The following is a 15,996-nucleotide window of genomic DNA, read 5'->3' on the forward strand; positions in this document are numbered from 1 at the left end:
CAAAATAATCCTATTGAGAGGGAAGAAGTTCTACATGGGAAGGTGTGAATATTAAACTAGTAAAATAGTTTAGGCGTTGTGAACCTGTGTGTTTTCCACCATCGTTGTGCCTTTATCTTATCAATGGGCTATCTTGTTGGTGGTGGTTTTTGTTGGTTGGTTCATACAACAGTTCTGCCTTGGGTTTAAGAATATTTTAACTTGATAAACAATTGAACACTTGAGAGTCAGTGATTCACGTGTTAGTCTGTAGAAGAGAAGGGCAATTCCACACAGCATAAATATAACATCTTTAGGACATTATAAAAAGTGTTTTAAGGAAGAGCTTCACAGGGCTCTCTTCCCCAAAACGAGTCCAGCCCGTTATATTCCTCTCAACCTTTGTTTTTCAAAAATCACTAAACTAGTTATCTTTTCCCCTTGGTGGAAGACATGTCCTGCTTGGTGAGTGAACACAAGCAGACAGGTAACACCTTATTCCTCCCAGTTAAACCTCTTACTTTTATTTTCACTGCTCATGCCTGCCCTTTGTGGGGCTGCAGCAGATTCTCTATAAGATTCCCCAGTAGTCCTGACTCCTAGACAACAGTTTCATGAATCTCTCTCAAGATGCGAAGAACCTACTATGTATTCTTCCATTTCTATTCTATTCAGTGTTTAGGTAGGCATACACACAGAGAATGCAGACTTATCTATCTGTTAAAGAGGAAGGCATTTGTTGGTAGCAATGTAACATTTTGTCTATTTTTTCTCATTGTCCAGATGGAAGACTGGAAGTACTCGGAAATAAATGGCAATGAAACAGCTCTGACTGAATTCCTCATCTTGGGGTTCTCCAGTCTACAAGACCTCCAGCTGCTGCTTTTCTTTATCTTTCTCATCGCTTACATCTGTACTCTGGTGGGGAACATCTCTATCATTACCATTGCTTGCCTGGATCCTCAGCTTCACACACCCATGTACTTCTTCCTAGGAAATCTCTCCTTTTTGGATATCTGTTATACCACCACTAATGTCCCTCAGATGATGGTGCACCTGCTGTCTGAGAGGAAGAGCATTACATATGCTGGGTGTGTCATGCAGTTGTACTTCTTTGTCTCCTTTGTGGGGACTGAGTGTATTCTTCTGGCTGCCATGGCCTATGATCGTTTTGTAGCTATCTGTCACCCGTTGCATTATATAGCCATGATGAGAAAAGAACTTTACCTCCAGTTGGCCGGTGCCTCCTGGGCAAGTGGTTTTCTCAATTCAGCTTTGCACACCTACTTCACATTCTGCCTGCCTTTTTGTGGGGCCAATGAACTCAGCTAATTCTTTTGTGATATCCCTCCCCTCCTGAACCTTTCCTGTGGGGACACCACCCCCAATGAGATCATTCTTCTTGTGGTTGGGGTCTTCATAGGATGGGCCCCGTTTATCTGCATAGTTCTCTCCTATGTCTACATCATTTCTACTATCCTGAAGATAAGCTCCGCTGAAGGGAGACTAAAAGCATTCTCCACTTGTACCTCACATCTGATTATTGTCCTCATGTATTATGGGAGTGCCATCTTCACCTATGTTCGGCCAATATCAACTTATTCATTAGATAAAGACAGATTTATTTCTGTCCTTTACAGCATTGTTACACCCATGTTAAACCCTTTGATCTACACTCTGAGAAATAAGGATATTAAATGTGCTTTAAATAGAATCTTTATGGGGAGAATACTTTCAGATTGAAAGTACAGGTGTGTTTATCTTCCTTTTGTTTATATAAAGCATGTAGCTATAGTCCCAGGGTGGTGAACCTATGGCATTCCAGATGTTCATGGACCACAATTCCCATCAGCCCCTGCCAGCATGGCCAATTGGCCATGCTGGAAGGGACTGATGGGAATTGTAGTCCATGAACATCTGGAGTGCCATAGGTTCACCACCACTGCAGGTCTATCCCCAAGTGTGAAATCATTAAATTAGAAATCAGCTGTGACATATGGTTCCTGATTTCATGGCCAGGAGTTCAATGTTGATATTGTGTTTGATAGGCATGCCATATTCAATACCTAGCCCCCCCCCTTCATGGTTTCGATAGATCAAAAGACATCATAACAAAGCCTCATGACTTTCTAATATTACCTGTCATGAAGCTGGAATATTGTTCACTGCCATCATTAATGCCAAAACGTCGCCTCAACAAGTTGTTAACCTGAAAACTTGATGCCCAGCACCTGTGTCCTTCTGGAACACCACAAGTGGAGGATCCTTCTTGTTCTTTTTGTCCTGCACTCTCTATCAGGAGCCTAGATTTAAATCTCTTGTGCCTTGGCTAACTTGTGACTTGCTCCCAACAATGATTTTCCCCTTATAGCTGATGTAGACCTGCATGTCAGTCATATTTGTTGTTTCTATCGACTGCTATGAAAATTCAAGCTCAGCTCATCCTGGAGTCCTAATTTGTTGCAGCCTGATTTGCGCTTTGGTGTCAGGCTATCTTTTTTTGTTTACTTTTACGTTAATCTAATATGTATTTACTAGCAGTATAGCCTGCTGTAATAAAGAATACAGCAAGCTCTAGATGAGGGGAGGGGACAGGAAAAGCATCTGGAGGTGATGGGATCGGTGACAGTTGGGCAGGTTGCTTGAGGACCATGCCGCAGGGAGAGGTCAGGTTGGTTTTTTGTGGAGTAGGGGAAAATGTTGGGGGACTGGGCTGGCTTGACCTGTGGGGGATGGGTGGGAGAGGGCAGGCAGGGGGATGGAGAAACAGGTGCGGACTTGATAGGACAGTGGGAGGCAAGGCACTGCTGCCCCACCAACCGGGCTTGTCTTTGCACTGAATGGGGGTTTTGTTCCCTACTGGGACCTCCTTGTATAATTAGCCATTGATCGAATTGAAATTCAGAAATCCTTGTGAAAGTTTGCTCTGGTGCTGTTTTTGTTTATTTTATTTTATTAAACATGAGAGACTGCATGAGAGCGCTTCATTCATTCATTCATTCATTCATTCATTCATTCATTCATTCATTCATTCATTCATTCATTCATTCATTCATTCATTCATTCATTCATTCATTCATTCATTCATTCATTCATTCATACATGCGAGACCGTCTAACCCCATATGTCCCAAATAGGCCTCTGCGATCTGCAGAGGCCAATTTGCTGGTAGTCCCCAGCCCCTCACGACACGGAGCCTCATTCTGGGCCAGGGCCTTCACGGCCCTGGCCCTCATTCCTGGTGGGAATGCTTTACCATCTGTTGCCTGGGCACCTAAGGGACTCCAGGAGTCCCGGAGGGCCTGTAAGACCGAGTTATTCCACTGGGCCTTTGGGGATGCCAGCCGCAGACTGCCAGCCCCCTCTGTAGCCCCCACGACAGTTTTGCCATCTTCAGCATTGCCTGATCACTGATACCATCCATTTTTGGGCAATGCTGGCCCCCCTGGCCTTTGGGTTGGGCACCATCTGTGCATGCATTTGGGCATGTATTTTTATTTGTACTCTCTGGAATTGCTGCTATAATGTATTTTAATGTATTTTAATGTTTTATCATTATATTGTATTTTATGAGACCTTATATTGTATTTGTTTTATGTCTCATTGTACACCTTCCAGAGACCTTCGGGTCCCCCCCCCACCCCCCCCCCCCCCCACCCCCCCCCCCCCCCACCCCCCCCCCCCCCCACCCCCCCCCCCCCCCACCCCCCCCCCCCCCCACCCCCCCCCCCCCCCACCCCCCCCCCCCCCCACCCCCCCCCCCCCCCACCCCCCCCCCCCCCCACCCCCCCCCCCCCCCACCCCCCCCCCCCCCCACCCCCCCCCCCCCCCACCCCCCCCCCCCCCCACCCCCCCCCCCCCCCACCCCCCCCCCCCCCCACCCCCCCCCCCCCCCACCCCCCCCCCCCCCCACCCCCCCCCCCCCCCACCCCCCCCCCCCCCCACCCCCCCCCCCCCCCACCCCCCCCCCCCCCCACCCCCCCCCCCCCCCACCCCCCCCCCCCCCCACCCCCCCCCCCCCCCACCCCCCCCCCCCCCCACCCCCCCCCCCCCCCACCCCCCCCCCCCCCCACCCCCCCCCCCCCCCACCCCCCCCCCCCCCCACCCCCCCCCCCCCCCACCCCCCCCCCCCCCCACCCCCCCCCCCCCCCACCCCCCCCCCCCCCCACCCCCCCCCCCCCCCACCCCCCCCCCCCCCCACCCCCCCCCCCCCCCACCCCCCCCCCCCCCCACCCCCCCCCCCCCCCACCCCCCCCCCCCCCCACCCCCCCCCCCCCCCACCCCCCCCCCCCCCCACCCCCCCCCCCCCCCACCCCCCCCCCCCCCCACCCCCCCCCCCCCCCACCCCCCCCCCCCCCCACCCCCCCCCCCCCCCACCCCCCCCCCCCCCCACCCCCCCCCCCCCCCACCCCCCCCCCCCCCCACCCCCCCCCCCCCCCACCCCCCCCCCCCCCCACCCCCCCCCCCCCCCACCCCCCCCCCCCCCCACCCCCCCCCCCCCCCACCCCCCCCCCCCCCCACCCCCCCCCCCCCCCACCCCCCCCCCCCCCCACCCCCCCCCCCCCCCACCCCCCCCCCCCCCCACCCCCCCCCCCCCCCACCCCCCCCCCCCCCCACCCCCCCCCCCCCCCACCCCCCCCCCCCCCCACCCCCCCCCCCCCCCACCCCCCCCCCCCCCCACCCCCCCCCCCCCCCACCCCCCCCCCCCCCCACCCCCCCCCCCCCCCACCCCCCCCCCCCCCCACCCCCCCCCCCCCCCACCCCCCCCCCCCCCCACCCCCCCCCCCCCCCACCCCCCCCCCCCCCCACCCCCCCCCCCCCCCACCCCCCCCCCCCCCCACCCCCCCCCCCCCCCACCCCCCCCCCCCCCCACCCCCCCCCCCCCCCACCCCCCCCCCCCCCCACCCCCCCCCCCCCCCACCCCCCCCCCCCCCCACCCCCCCCCCCCCCCACCCCCCCCCCCCCCCACCCCCCCCCCCCCCCACCCCCCCCCCCCCCCACCCCCCCCCCCCCCCACCCCCCCCCCCCCCCACCCCCCCCCCCCCCCACCCCCCCCCCCCCCCACCCCCCCCCCCCCCCACCCCCCCCCCCCCCCACCCCCCCCCCCCCCCACCCCCCCCCCCCCCCACCCCCCCCCCCCCCCACCCCCCCCCCCCCCCACCCCCCCCCCCCCCCACCCCCCCCCCCCCCCACCCCCCCCCCCCCCCACCCCCCCCCCCCCCCACCCCCCCCCCCCCCCACCCCCCCCCCCCCCCACCCCCCCCCCCCCCCACCCCCCCCCCCCCCCACCCCCCCCCCCCCCCACCCCCCCCCCCCCCCACCCCCCCCCCCCCCCACCCCCCCCCCCCCCCACCCCCCCCCCCCCCCACCCCCCCCCCCCCCCACCCCCCCCCCCCCCCACCCCCCCCCCCCCCCACCCCCCCCCCCCCCCACCCCCCCCCCCCCCCACCCCCCCCCCCCCCCACCCCCCCCCCCCCCCACCCCCCCCCCCCCCCACCCCCCCCCCCCCCCACCCCCCCCCCCCCCCACCCCCCCCCCCCCCCACCCCCCCCCCCCCCCACCCCCCCCCCCCCCCACCCCCCCCCCCCCCCACCCCCCCCCCCCCCCACCCCCCCCCCCCCCCACCCCCCCCCCCCCCCACCCCCCCCCCCCCCCACCCCCCCCCCCCCCCACCCCCCCCCCCCCCCACCCCCCCCCCCCCCCACCCCCCCCCCCCCCCACCCCCCCCCCCCCCCACCCCCCCCCCCCCCCACCCCCCCCCCCCCCCACCCCCCCCCCCCCCCACCCCCCCCCCCCCCCACCCCCCCCCCCCCCCACCCCCCCCCCCCCCCACCCCCCCCCCCCCCCACCCCCCCCCCCCCCCACCCCCCCCCCCCCCCACCCCCCCCCCCCCCCACCCCCCCCCCCCCCCACCCCCCCCCCCCCCCACCCCCCCCCCCCCCCACCCCCCCCCCCCCCCACCCCCCCCCCCCCCCACCCCCCCCCCCCCCCACCCCCCCCCCCCCCCACCCCCCCCCCCCCCCACCCCCCCCCCCCCCCACCCCCCCCCCCCCCCACCCCCCCCCCCCCCCACCCCCCCCCCCCCCCACCCCCCCCCCCCCCCACCCCCCCCCCCCCCCACCCCCCCCCCCCCCCACCCCCCCCCCCCCCCACCCCCCCCCCCCCCCACCCCCCCCCCCCCCCACCCCCCCCCCCCCCCACCCCCCCCCCCCCCCACCCCCCCCCCCCCCCACCCCCCCCCCCCCCCACCCCCCCCCCCCCCCACCCCCCCCCCCCCCCACCCCCCCCCCCCCCCACCCCCCCCCCCCCCCACCCCCCCCCCCCCCCACCCCCCCCCCCCCCCACCCCCCCCCCCCCCCACCCCCCCCCCCCCCCACCCCCCCCCCCCCCCACCCCCCCCCCCCCCCACCCCCCCCCCCCCCCACCCCCCCCCCCCCCCACCCCCCCCCCCCCCCACCCCCCCCCCCCCCCACCCCCCCCCCCCCCCACCCCCCCCCCCCCCCACCCCCCCCCCCCCCCACCCCCCCCCCCCCCCACCCCCCCCCCCCCCCACCCCCCCCCCCCCCCACCCCCCCCCCCCCCCACCCCCCCCCCCCCCCACCCCCCCCCCCCCCCACCCCCCCCCCCCCAAGTGATAAGGACCGATCCTCAACTACACACCCCAATGTATTTCTTCCTTAGTAACTTATCCTTCCTTGACATCTGCTATTCCTCTGTCACAGTTCCCAAGATGCTTGAGAACCTCCTTGCGACAAAGAAGACCATTTCTCTCAGTGGCTGCATTGCTCAAGTCTTCTTTTTTATTTTCATGGTTGGAACAGAGATTTTCCTGCTCTCAGCAATGGCATATGACCGTTATGTAGCCATATGTAACCCACTGAGGTACAGCACTGTCATCAGCCACCGTGTGTGTGTCCAGATGGTTGTGGGTGCCTGGGTATCTGGTTTCTTGGATTCTCTGGTCAATACTCTCTTTTTAATTGGCTTGCATTTCTGTGGTTCCAGCTCCATTAACCATTTCAGCTGCGAGCTGCCTTTACTCTTGCAGCTATCTTGCACGAGTACATTCTCCAACGAAATGGTGATTCTCACCTTCAGCATGACACTTGGGTTCGCCGCCCTCCTCCTCATTGTAGCTTCCTATGTTCGCATCATTAGCACCATTCTCAAGATCAGCTCCTCAGAAGGGAGGCAAAAGGCCTTCTCTACTTGTGCTTCCCACCTCACAGTGGTCCTCCTGTTTTGCGGGACAGCTTTCATTAGGTACATGCGTCCTGCCTCAGGGTACTCAGATACTCTAGATAAGCTGGTGTCAATTCAGTATGGCATCCTCACCCCCATGTTAAACCCCATCATATACAGCCTGAAAAATAAAGAGGTGAAGACAGCTCTAAGGAAATTAGCTCTAAGGAATTAAGCAATTGGCTGGGGTTAAAGTAACATATTTCTTACCAACTTATTTCTTACTAGCATATTACTATCTTCTGTTTTGTGGAGGAGAAGTTGATCTATGGCTACCAATCTTGAAGTCTTCCAATCTAGAAGTCGATCTATGGCTACCTATCTTCTGTTTTGTGGAGAAGTCGATCTATGGCTACCAATCTTGATCCTCCTTGATCTCAGATTGCAAATGCCTTAGCAGACCAGGTGCTCAGGAGCAGCAGCAGCAGAAGGCCATTGCTTTCACATCCTGCACGTGAGCTCCCAAAGGCACCTGGTGGGCCACTGTGAGTAGCAGAGTGCTGGACTAGATGGACTCTGGTCTGATCCAGCAGGCTAGTTCTTATGTTCTTATGTTCTTATGTTGGTTTAAAGAAGAAGATGGGTGGCACTATTCTTTTCTCTTTTTTAACAGGACTCCCTAGCAGCCTGCGGCAGCTTACTTTTGTCACTCACCATTGGTAGAAACCCCATGAATAAAAAAAATACTATATTTCTATTGCATATTTATCCTACCCCTCACTCATCCAATGAGCTCAGGATATGGCACAAGACCCTCCTCTCTTCCATTTGACCCCAACATCAACTCTAGGAATTTGTTTAGATAGAGGAAAAGCAACGGGTCAAGATCATTCAATAGAGTTTTTTTTAAGCTATAAATTTCTGATTGGGTATATCCAGGTCTTCTGTCTGGGGTGACCAGAAGGACAATTTATAAAGGTAACATCGAACTGGAACTTCTTGCCCTGATACTCAATATACAGTGATAAATTGTAAGTCATCTTTCATGGCTTATGAAAAAAGAAAGGGGGAGACCCCTACAATCACCCCAAAAGACTTCTATGGGAATCAGGAAAACAGAATTGGCAAAATACATGGGATGTAGATTGTGGTAAGGATAAGGATTAGGTGAGATTGTTTGAAAAAGCTGGCTGGATTAACCTTTTTGTGTTTCTTTGTATGGACTGTGTAATTTTCTTCTCGTTATATCTACTTCCTATGTCATGTGGACTACCAAAGCATCGTCACAAGGATTAAATTTAGTTTATATACTACTTTTAGCAACAGAAGCATCATTTGTTCATGCCCTGGTGAAAACTGCCAGAATCAAACAAGAATTAAACAGATATTATACCCAATTCCCAATTAAGTCAGCTTTGATCGTCCAAGGGAATCCTTCATTTCTTTTTACCAGCAGACAGACTGATTGGATCTAACCTCCTACCTTTGGGACCACATTACCCCATATGTCCCTACAATCTGCTGGTAGTCCCTGGCCCTTCAATAATGCGGCTGGCCTCCACTCGGGCCAGGGCCTTTACAGCCCTGGCCCCTGCCTGGTGGAATACTCTTCCTCCAGCTGTCCGAGCCCTGCGGGATCTTGGTGAGTTCCGCAGGGCCTGTAAGACAAAGTTGTTCCACCGGGCTTTTGGAGTGTCCAGTCGCTGACAGGTGCCCCCTGCTCCCTCCTCCTCCTCTTCTTTTTATCTTTCTGGGTCCCTCACCATTTGTGGGACCCGTTTTCTTCCCCCTTTTGGGAGGTTTTTAATTAGGGTTATTGCGGACATTGTTTTACTGATCGCTGCATTTTAAACTGTTTTAATGTATTTAAGGGTTATTGTATATGCGATTTATGTTGTTCACCGCCCAGAGCCCTTCGGGGGTAGGGCGGTATAAAAAACCCAATAATAAATAAATAATAATAAATAAATAACCTCCAATCTGTCAAAAATGGAAGTATGGATTTGAATGGTTTCCCCACTGGTGCAGTTGCTGATAAAACACAGTGGTGACATGGCTTTCCATACTGGCAGGCTTCACTGCAGCATCCCTAAATCAAGCTCCCAGCAATGGCTACCCAATCCCCTCTACTGAACCAACAGAGCTTTTTTCATTTTTTAACAGGCTTTAACAGGTTCTCTGAATTCCCAGCTTACAAGTGATGTCACAGTGCACACAACACCATTTCTCCACCCTCAAGGTCTCACTGGTTGACAGGCATGGCAACTGTATCAGCCACCCAGGCTGACAGGTTAACAGACTGTCCTCTCTCCATCAAACTGTCTCTCAGCTGCTGCCTTTTAAAAGAGAGATCGACTCAGTTCAAAATGGAACACCTTTTGAATGTTGCTTTCCTTTTATTATAATATTTCTTCCCCAACAGTGGTTCCTTTGTTTAAAGGAGAAGAACCTGATGTTGACTTGCAAAATGACTCTTTATTTTGTCAAATTGTTTCTCTTTCCTCAGTAAACGTATGTGGTAGGATGATGGCTCAACATGACATTTTGTTTCAAAAAAAGTGCATGCGGGTATTTTATTTATTCATTCATTCATTCATTCATTCATTCATTCATTCATTCAGTCAGTCAGTCAGTCAGTCAGTCAGTCAGTCAGTCAGTCAGTCAGTCATTCAGTCATTCATTCATTCATTCATTCATTCATTCATTCATTTATTTATATACCGCCCACCCCCGGAGGGCTCTGGGCGGTGTACAGCATAAAACAAAATAACAAAGAGAGCTCAATCAGAAAAAATTAATAGAAATATAGAACGGCTCTAACATTAAAATAACTAAACCCATTTTAAATGCAGCAATAAACTATAGATAGCGTCCAACAGTCTAAAAACCCCACCTTTGGAGAGGGGAACGGTGGGTCCTATAGATGTAATAGGGACCACCTAAAGTAGGAGAAGAGGTATGATTGCAATGCAAATTGCTTTGAGGTGTATGTAACACAAAAGTTGATGGACTTTGCTGCTAAAGCATTGCCATCTGAGGGTGGGACTGGCACTGCTCAGACTGGCACTGCTCAGAGTTCCCAACCAAAATAACGACACAACACTCTTGTCTGTGGGTAAAAAATTTTGGCCATAGCTGAACCGTTTTATTGACAAAGAATAAAAAGAAGCGTGAGGCGCAGCATGGGATCTGATCTGAACACTGGGCAGCCCAACTGCTGTCCCCCAGTGAAAACTTTCCCCCAACCCACCTGTTGGAGGAAACCGTTAACCTTGCACAGCAACCATGGAACCCTGTTGGGTGGAGGCCACTTTCTGAGGATCCATTTTGCGCAGCACAGTGATAGTGGAACCCACGTGGGCACCCAGCCCCTGTCTGAAGATCCATTTTACCGCTAAGGGGTGCAAGCCTCAGTAACCTCTGGCTGGGTGTCCTGACCCACGCCTTGCTCCACCCCAAACCTCTTAAGGAGGTGTCACCAAAGAGCGTTAGCTCTGCAGCTCCCCTCACCATCAGATCAGTTCCCATGCGCAACTGCTGGCTTGGCTATGAAATCATACACATGCATTAACATTGTCCAAAGGGGAGAGGTGGGTTGGAAACTCGGCACCACTCTCCTCCAGGGAGGGGCTAAAGGCCGGGTCGAAGCCTCATATAGGCTCCCAGACAACCCTTCTGCTGACGTCCATAGTGGGCATGGCCACAGCCTGCCTTCGGCCCTTCTAAGGTGTCCATCCCGAGTATTGCCTACCCTGGGCAGCAATTGCTGGTCCCCCTGATTCAGGGCCACTCTTCATGTGTAAGAGAGATTGGGCCGGATGCAGCCAGCTTTTCTGCTATTGAAAAAAAAAGGTGAATACCCCTTTAACCATCCAAATACGCCTTTTTCCATCCATAGGACCTGAATGGACAAAAGCAGCTATAGTACGGAGAGGAACTGAATAACCAAGCTAGGGGCATCCAACCTATTCCAAAAGGAAATTAATGACCTAAAGGAATATCCAATATATTCTGAGAGAAAATTAATGATCCAGTTAGGTGTATCCAACATTCTGCGAGGAATTAAATGACCAGGAGAAATATCCAACATATTTTGAGAGGAACTGAATGACTGAACCGGGTATATCCAACACATTGTATTATCTCATTTCTTAGATTAAATCCTTTGCTGTCATTGTAACTTTATTAAAAATACAATTTTGGTAAAATCACTTTCAACATTACAAATTACACAACAATAGTTTAACAATAATTTTCAAGCACTATTGCAGATGACAGGAGAAAATTTATTCAGTGCTGGTCTAATTTTTTCGGACAGGATAAACAGTCCTTTTAAATATCTGAAAACAGAAAGTCATAGAGACAGGCATCTATCCTTCACATCATCTTCCACCGGACAATCAAGAGGGTTGAAGGTTGGTAGTCTAATTCACATCTTAAAACAGCACATTTTATTTAAAATGTCTTGAATCCAATTGCTGGACATGATAAATTCTTTTACATCCTCAATTATACATTTTAAGTGATGCTGCCTGTCAGAAACCTTTGGCAGCTTATAATGGTCATGGTAGCCACAATTTCTTCTTGTTTGCGTTAATATATTGGAACCAAAGCAGGGTTCCCTTCTTTCCCACAACCCCTGTTCTCCTCCTCTCTCTCCTCCCAACCTCACTTCCTATGCAGCTGGCCACCCTGGCAGTTGGTTGGTTAGACAGGTGACCTCCCACTCAGTCTGTCATTGTGTGATCCAACAGACATAATCTCTCCCTTCCTTCTTCTCCCATCCCTGACTCTGTTTTAAAAAACCTCTGAGTTGTACTACAAAAGACTCTGGCTGATTCCGCATTGGCCAAAAACAGCAGTGTGAAAATGGTGTGAAAATGGTGTAAAAGAGTTTAAAATGGTATAAAAGGGTTTATACTGTTTTCACACCGTTTTCACACAGCTGTTTTTGGCCCATGCGGAATCAGCCTCTGAGAAATGTAAGTTGTCACTGTGCTTGATATTAAGATAACCTATATATTGAGACCTACACTTTTCAGGGTGAATTTAAGAGCTGCGCTCAATGCTACAGCACCCTCTAGTCTGCTATGGAGACTTGCCACCACTTTGGAATTGAGAGTACCTAGTGGGAACACCTTGTAACAGCTCTGTGAGGGGCCCTGTTTGCCTTGAAGTCAATGTGCGGGGGGAGGAAGGGGTTGCTGCTTTCTTCCCATGCTGTTCTTCTGAACTGAAATAAAACAGGGACATTATTTGCCCTGTTGAAGAGGCTTCATGATGTCCCCAGGAACAATATAGGGAGCTTCCCTTCCTCCCATGTTGTGAACCAAATTCGGATCTGGATCCTGCTGTTCTGTTGAAGTCTAAAATGGCACTGTCATGTGGTGGCCCTGGGTGTTGGGAAAGGCAAGGGAGAATGAGAGACAGGTTCCTTTTGCCCAACTCTCTGACAGTTTTCAGACTGGTCAGCTAGATGCCCTTGTAGCTGCTGCCCCCAGTCTCTGGCAATCCCATCACCCCCATGACTCCAGCACAGCAAACTGTGAGATTTGCTCACACTTTCCATGAAGTCTGAACTTAGAATTGGCCTGAGAAACAAATAGGTATTTGCTGATCTTTTGACAAATAACACAGTTCTGTTTCCAGTTCTGGAGGGTCAAATCATCTCTCGTTTTCTGAACCTAACTGAATTATTTCCTAAGTGAATTATTTAAAACATTGCTTAACAAATACTGACACTCTTTTTGCTGCAATTATTTTGGAATAGACATTCATTCTTTTTTAAAAACAAACAAACAAACCTTTCCACACTTCTGCCCTTTACATCTGGGCAACCCCCCTATGGAGGGGTTTAGCCGTTCCCCCTTTTTGGGGGGGAGGGCTTGAAACATGGGTTTATTAGATGCCTTTTCTTGTATTAATGTATTGGATGCCTCTTCTTGTATTAATCACTGTTTTTAATGGAATTTTAGTAAATCTTAGGCCGTTTCTGCACGGAAGTTTCAGTACCTCATTGCCATGACAGGGAGTTCAATCGGAAACGTCTTCACTGCAAAGCTGTCGCGAACGAAGGCAACGGGAGGTCTGCAGATCGAAGGCAGAGGCTCCAAGCGCGGGAGCAGCCTCTCATGCTTTTCCCCGCCTTCACTTGGGGTGAAATCCCCCTCGTGCAGCCTGCGGTCGCCCAGCCCAGGCCACGCTCCGACCCCACGGAGGCTCCGGAGGACGGTGTGGGTGGGCTGCTACGCCCGTAGGCGCACAAGGAGGACACCGGCAGAATTAATGAAGCGTCTTCCGGTGGCGGCCCGGTTGCGCAGCGCCGCGGGAAGGCGATCCTCCCCAACAACAACCCTTTAAAGGGTTGTTGTTTAGAAGCGGCAATGCGACGCCACCCCTGGGAGAGGAGGAGGCATCAGTCGCCGCTGCTGCGTTGCAGCAGCGGGCGCTTCATGCTGGCGGGCGGCCTGAAACCTTTTTTGCGCCCAGGCGGTCATTGCAGAAACTGGCCGATACGGCAATCACGGCCTTAATGATTTCATTTAAACGGGATGGAGCCTATGTATATTGTTGTTGTGGATTTGTATGGTTTGCTCCCCTATTTAATATTGTATTGATTTTATGTTGTACACCGCCCGGAGCCCCTTGGGGATAGAGGCGGTATAGAAAAATCTAAATAATAAATAAATATATTGGTCGGCTAGCTTTCACGGTCAGATTATTAGTGTTGTATTTGGTTGGCTGGTTTAATTTAGCATTCTTCTCCTGACGTTATTCTGTGGTCTAGGGTTGGTATTTTCTGATGTTGCTGCGGAGTATATATATATCTATTCACCCACCCTGGACACTCCAGCAGATATATATACTCCACTTGCTTTCCCAACATCAGATCCTCTGAAGATGCCAGCCACAGATGCAGGCAAAACATCAGGAGAGAATGCTGCTAGAACATGGCCATACAGCCCAGAAACCACACAGCACCCAAATAAATCAATATGTTATTCGAGAAGGCTTTCCGGCGGAGAATCGCAGGTGCTATTGTGGTTTCCGGGCTGTATGGCCGTGTTCTAGCAGCATTCTCTCCTGACGTTTCACCTGCATCTGTGGCTGGCATCTTCAGAGGATCTGATGTTGGGAAAGCAAGTGGAGTATATATATATCTATTCACCCACCCTGGACACTCCAGCAGATATATATACTCCACTTGCTTTAACTATCAAATCTATTCAACGAAGCTCTCAGGAGAATATACTGCATGCAATGAAAACCACAGCTTTTCATCATCAATAAATAAACAAATAAAAAGTGTTTTCTTTTGCTTATTACCAAACTTGTGTTCCCAGTATTTCTGTCTCCGCTCCTAGTGGCCAGGGACATTATCAACTTCAGCTCCATGTCTTTCAACTGTCACTGGGTGGGACCCAACTAGAGTTGGACCCAACAGCTCCATGTCTTTTTACTGTCACTGGGTGGGACCCAACTAGATTTTAGTATGGTGAAAAAGAAAGGTGCTCACTGTGAACCACTTTAAAAATATGCTAGGGATCAGGAGAGCTGTACTGAAAAAAAAGCCATGTAGCAAGGAGTAGAATTGGTGAGATGGGTTGCTAAAACTGGCAGAATCTCACCCATTAGGAAATCTCCATGCAAAAACAACGATGTAAAAAATCTACATAGCCTATAAAAAGAGTTTCTCTCCTAGAGTTCTTTTAAGGGATTCCCTGACTTCATAGTTCTTCAGAGAGTAGACAATAGGATTAAGCATAGGTGTCACAATCGTATAGAGCAGAGACAGCATTTTTTTAACTTCAGGTGAATAGCTGGATTTGGGTCTTAGATAGACGAGGCTCCCACTCCCATAAGACAAAGTCACCACAATGAGATGGGATGAGCAAGTAGAGAAGGCCTTGCTTCTACCCGCGGCTGTAGACATTTTGAGGATGGTGGTTAGGATATGGACATAGGAGATCAAGATGAGCACAAAAGGGAACATCAGGAACACCAGCGTAGAGCCGATGGATTGCATCTCGTATTGGTAGGTGTCAGTACAGACTAGCATCAATACCGGTGGTGCATCACAGAAGAAATGATTGACTTTGTTGTAACCACAAAAAGGTAGATTGAAGATCCAAGCTGATTGCAGCAGTGAGACCAGAATTCCAATCACCCAGACTCCACCCAGCAGCTTGTGGCAGAAGGTCCTGTTCATGACAGTGGCGTAGCGCAGGGGGTTGCAGATGGCAACATGGCGGTCATAGGACATGGCGGCTAAGAGGAAACATTCGGCACACCCAAAGTGGAAGAAGCAGTACATTTGAATGGCACAACCAACAAAGGAGATACTTTTGTTCTTCATCAGTAGGTTGAGCAGCATTTGGGGAACTGTGTCCAAAGTGAAGCAGATCTCAATGAAAGCCAGGTTTCTCAGAAAGAAGTACATGGGTGACTGGAGGGCAGGGTCCACCAAGGTGATGACAATAATGAGGATGTTCCCTGCCACCGTTGCAATGTACATTACCAAAAGAAGGGGGAACAGAAGCAGCTCTACATTTGGCATGCTGGAAAACCCAACAAGTATAAATTCAGTCATCACAGTTTGGTTTCTCCACTTCATTTTCTTTAAGACTATTTTTGCTAGAAGATAGAGTGAGAAGAAGGAGAGAAGAGAGGAGATAAGTTCTGAATACTGAGAGTGGGTTCCCCACCCCAATCTACCTCTTTATTGTTTCCTCTGCTTTGTGTGCAGTAACCACTCCTGATTACTGATGTAGCCATGACCACTTCCATGGTGTTAAGTAGAGTCAGGCCTCTTAGAGGTTCAGAGGGACACAGGTT

The 15,996-nt window shown here is 53.5% G+C and overlaps 2 protein-coding genes across 2 annotated transcripts; one reads left to right on the plus strand and one right to left on the minus strand.

Annotated features, from left to right (window-relative positions):
* Positions 1-432: 432 nt before the first annotated feature.
* Positions 433-7,396, plus strand: LOC125444197 (olfactory receptor 5V1-like). The gene is made up of 3 exons (XM_048516636.1): positions 433-444; positions 763-993; positions 6,680-7,396. The coding sequence occupies exons 1-3, from the start codon at positions 433-435 to the stop codon at positions 7,394-7,396; spliced, it is 960 nt and encodes a 319-aa protein (XP_048372593.1).
* A 7,443-nt stretch (positions 7,397-14,839) lies between these two features.
* Positions 14,840-15,775, minus strand: LOC125445311 (olfactory receptor 10A7-like). Its single transcript, XM_048518322.1, has one exon. The coding sequence runs from the start codon at positions 15,773-15,775 to the stop codon at positions 14,840-14,842; it is 936 nt and encodes a 311-aa protein (XP_048374279.1).
* Positions 15,776-15,996: the final 221 nt, after the last annotated feature.

The sequence above is a fragment of the Sphaerodactylus townsendi genome, linkage group LG15 (assembly GCF_021028975.2).
Source record: "Sphaerodactylus townsendi isolate TG3544 linkage group LG15, MPM_Stown_v2.3, whole genome shotgun sequence".
In the NCBI taxonomy this organism is placed as follows: domain Eukaryota; kingdom Metazoa; phylum Chordata; class Lepidosauria; order Squamata; family Sphaerodactylidae; genus Sphaerodactylus; species Sphaerodactylus townsendi.

Bases quoted from the DNA above. Each gene is read 5' to 3' on its own strand.
- LOC125444197 (XM_048516636.1), top strand. The intron at 994-6,679 runs ATCTGTTATACC...TCCTTCCTTGAC, and splicing joins GAAATCTCTCCTTTTTGGAT to ATCTGCTATTCCTCTGTCAC.
- LOC125445311 (XM_048518322.1), bottom strand. From the start codon at position 15,775: ATGAAGTGGAGAAACCAAACTGTGATGACTGAATTTATACTTGTTGGG.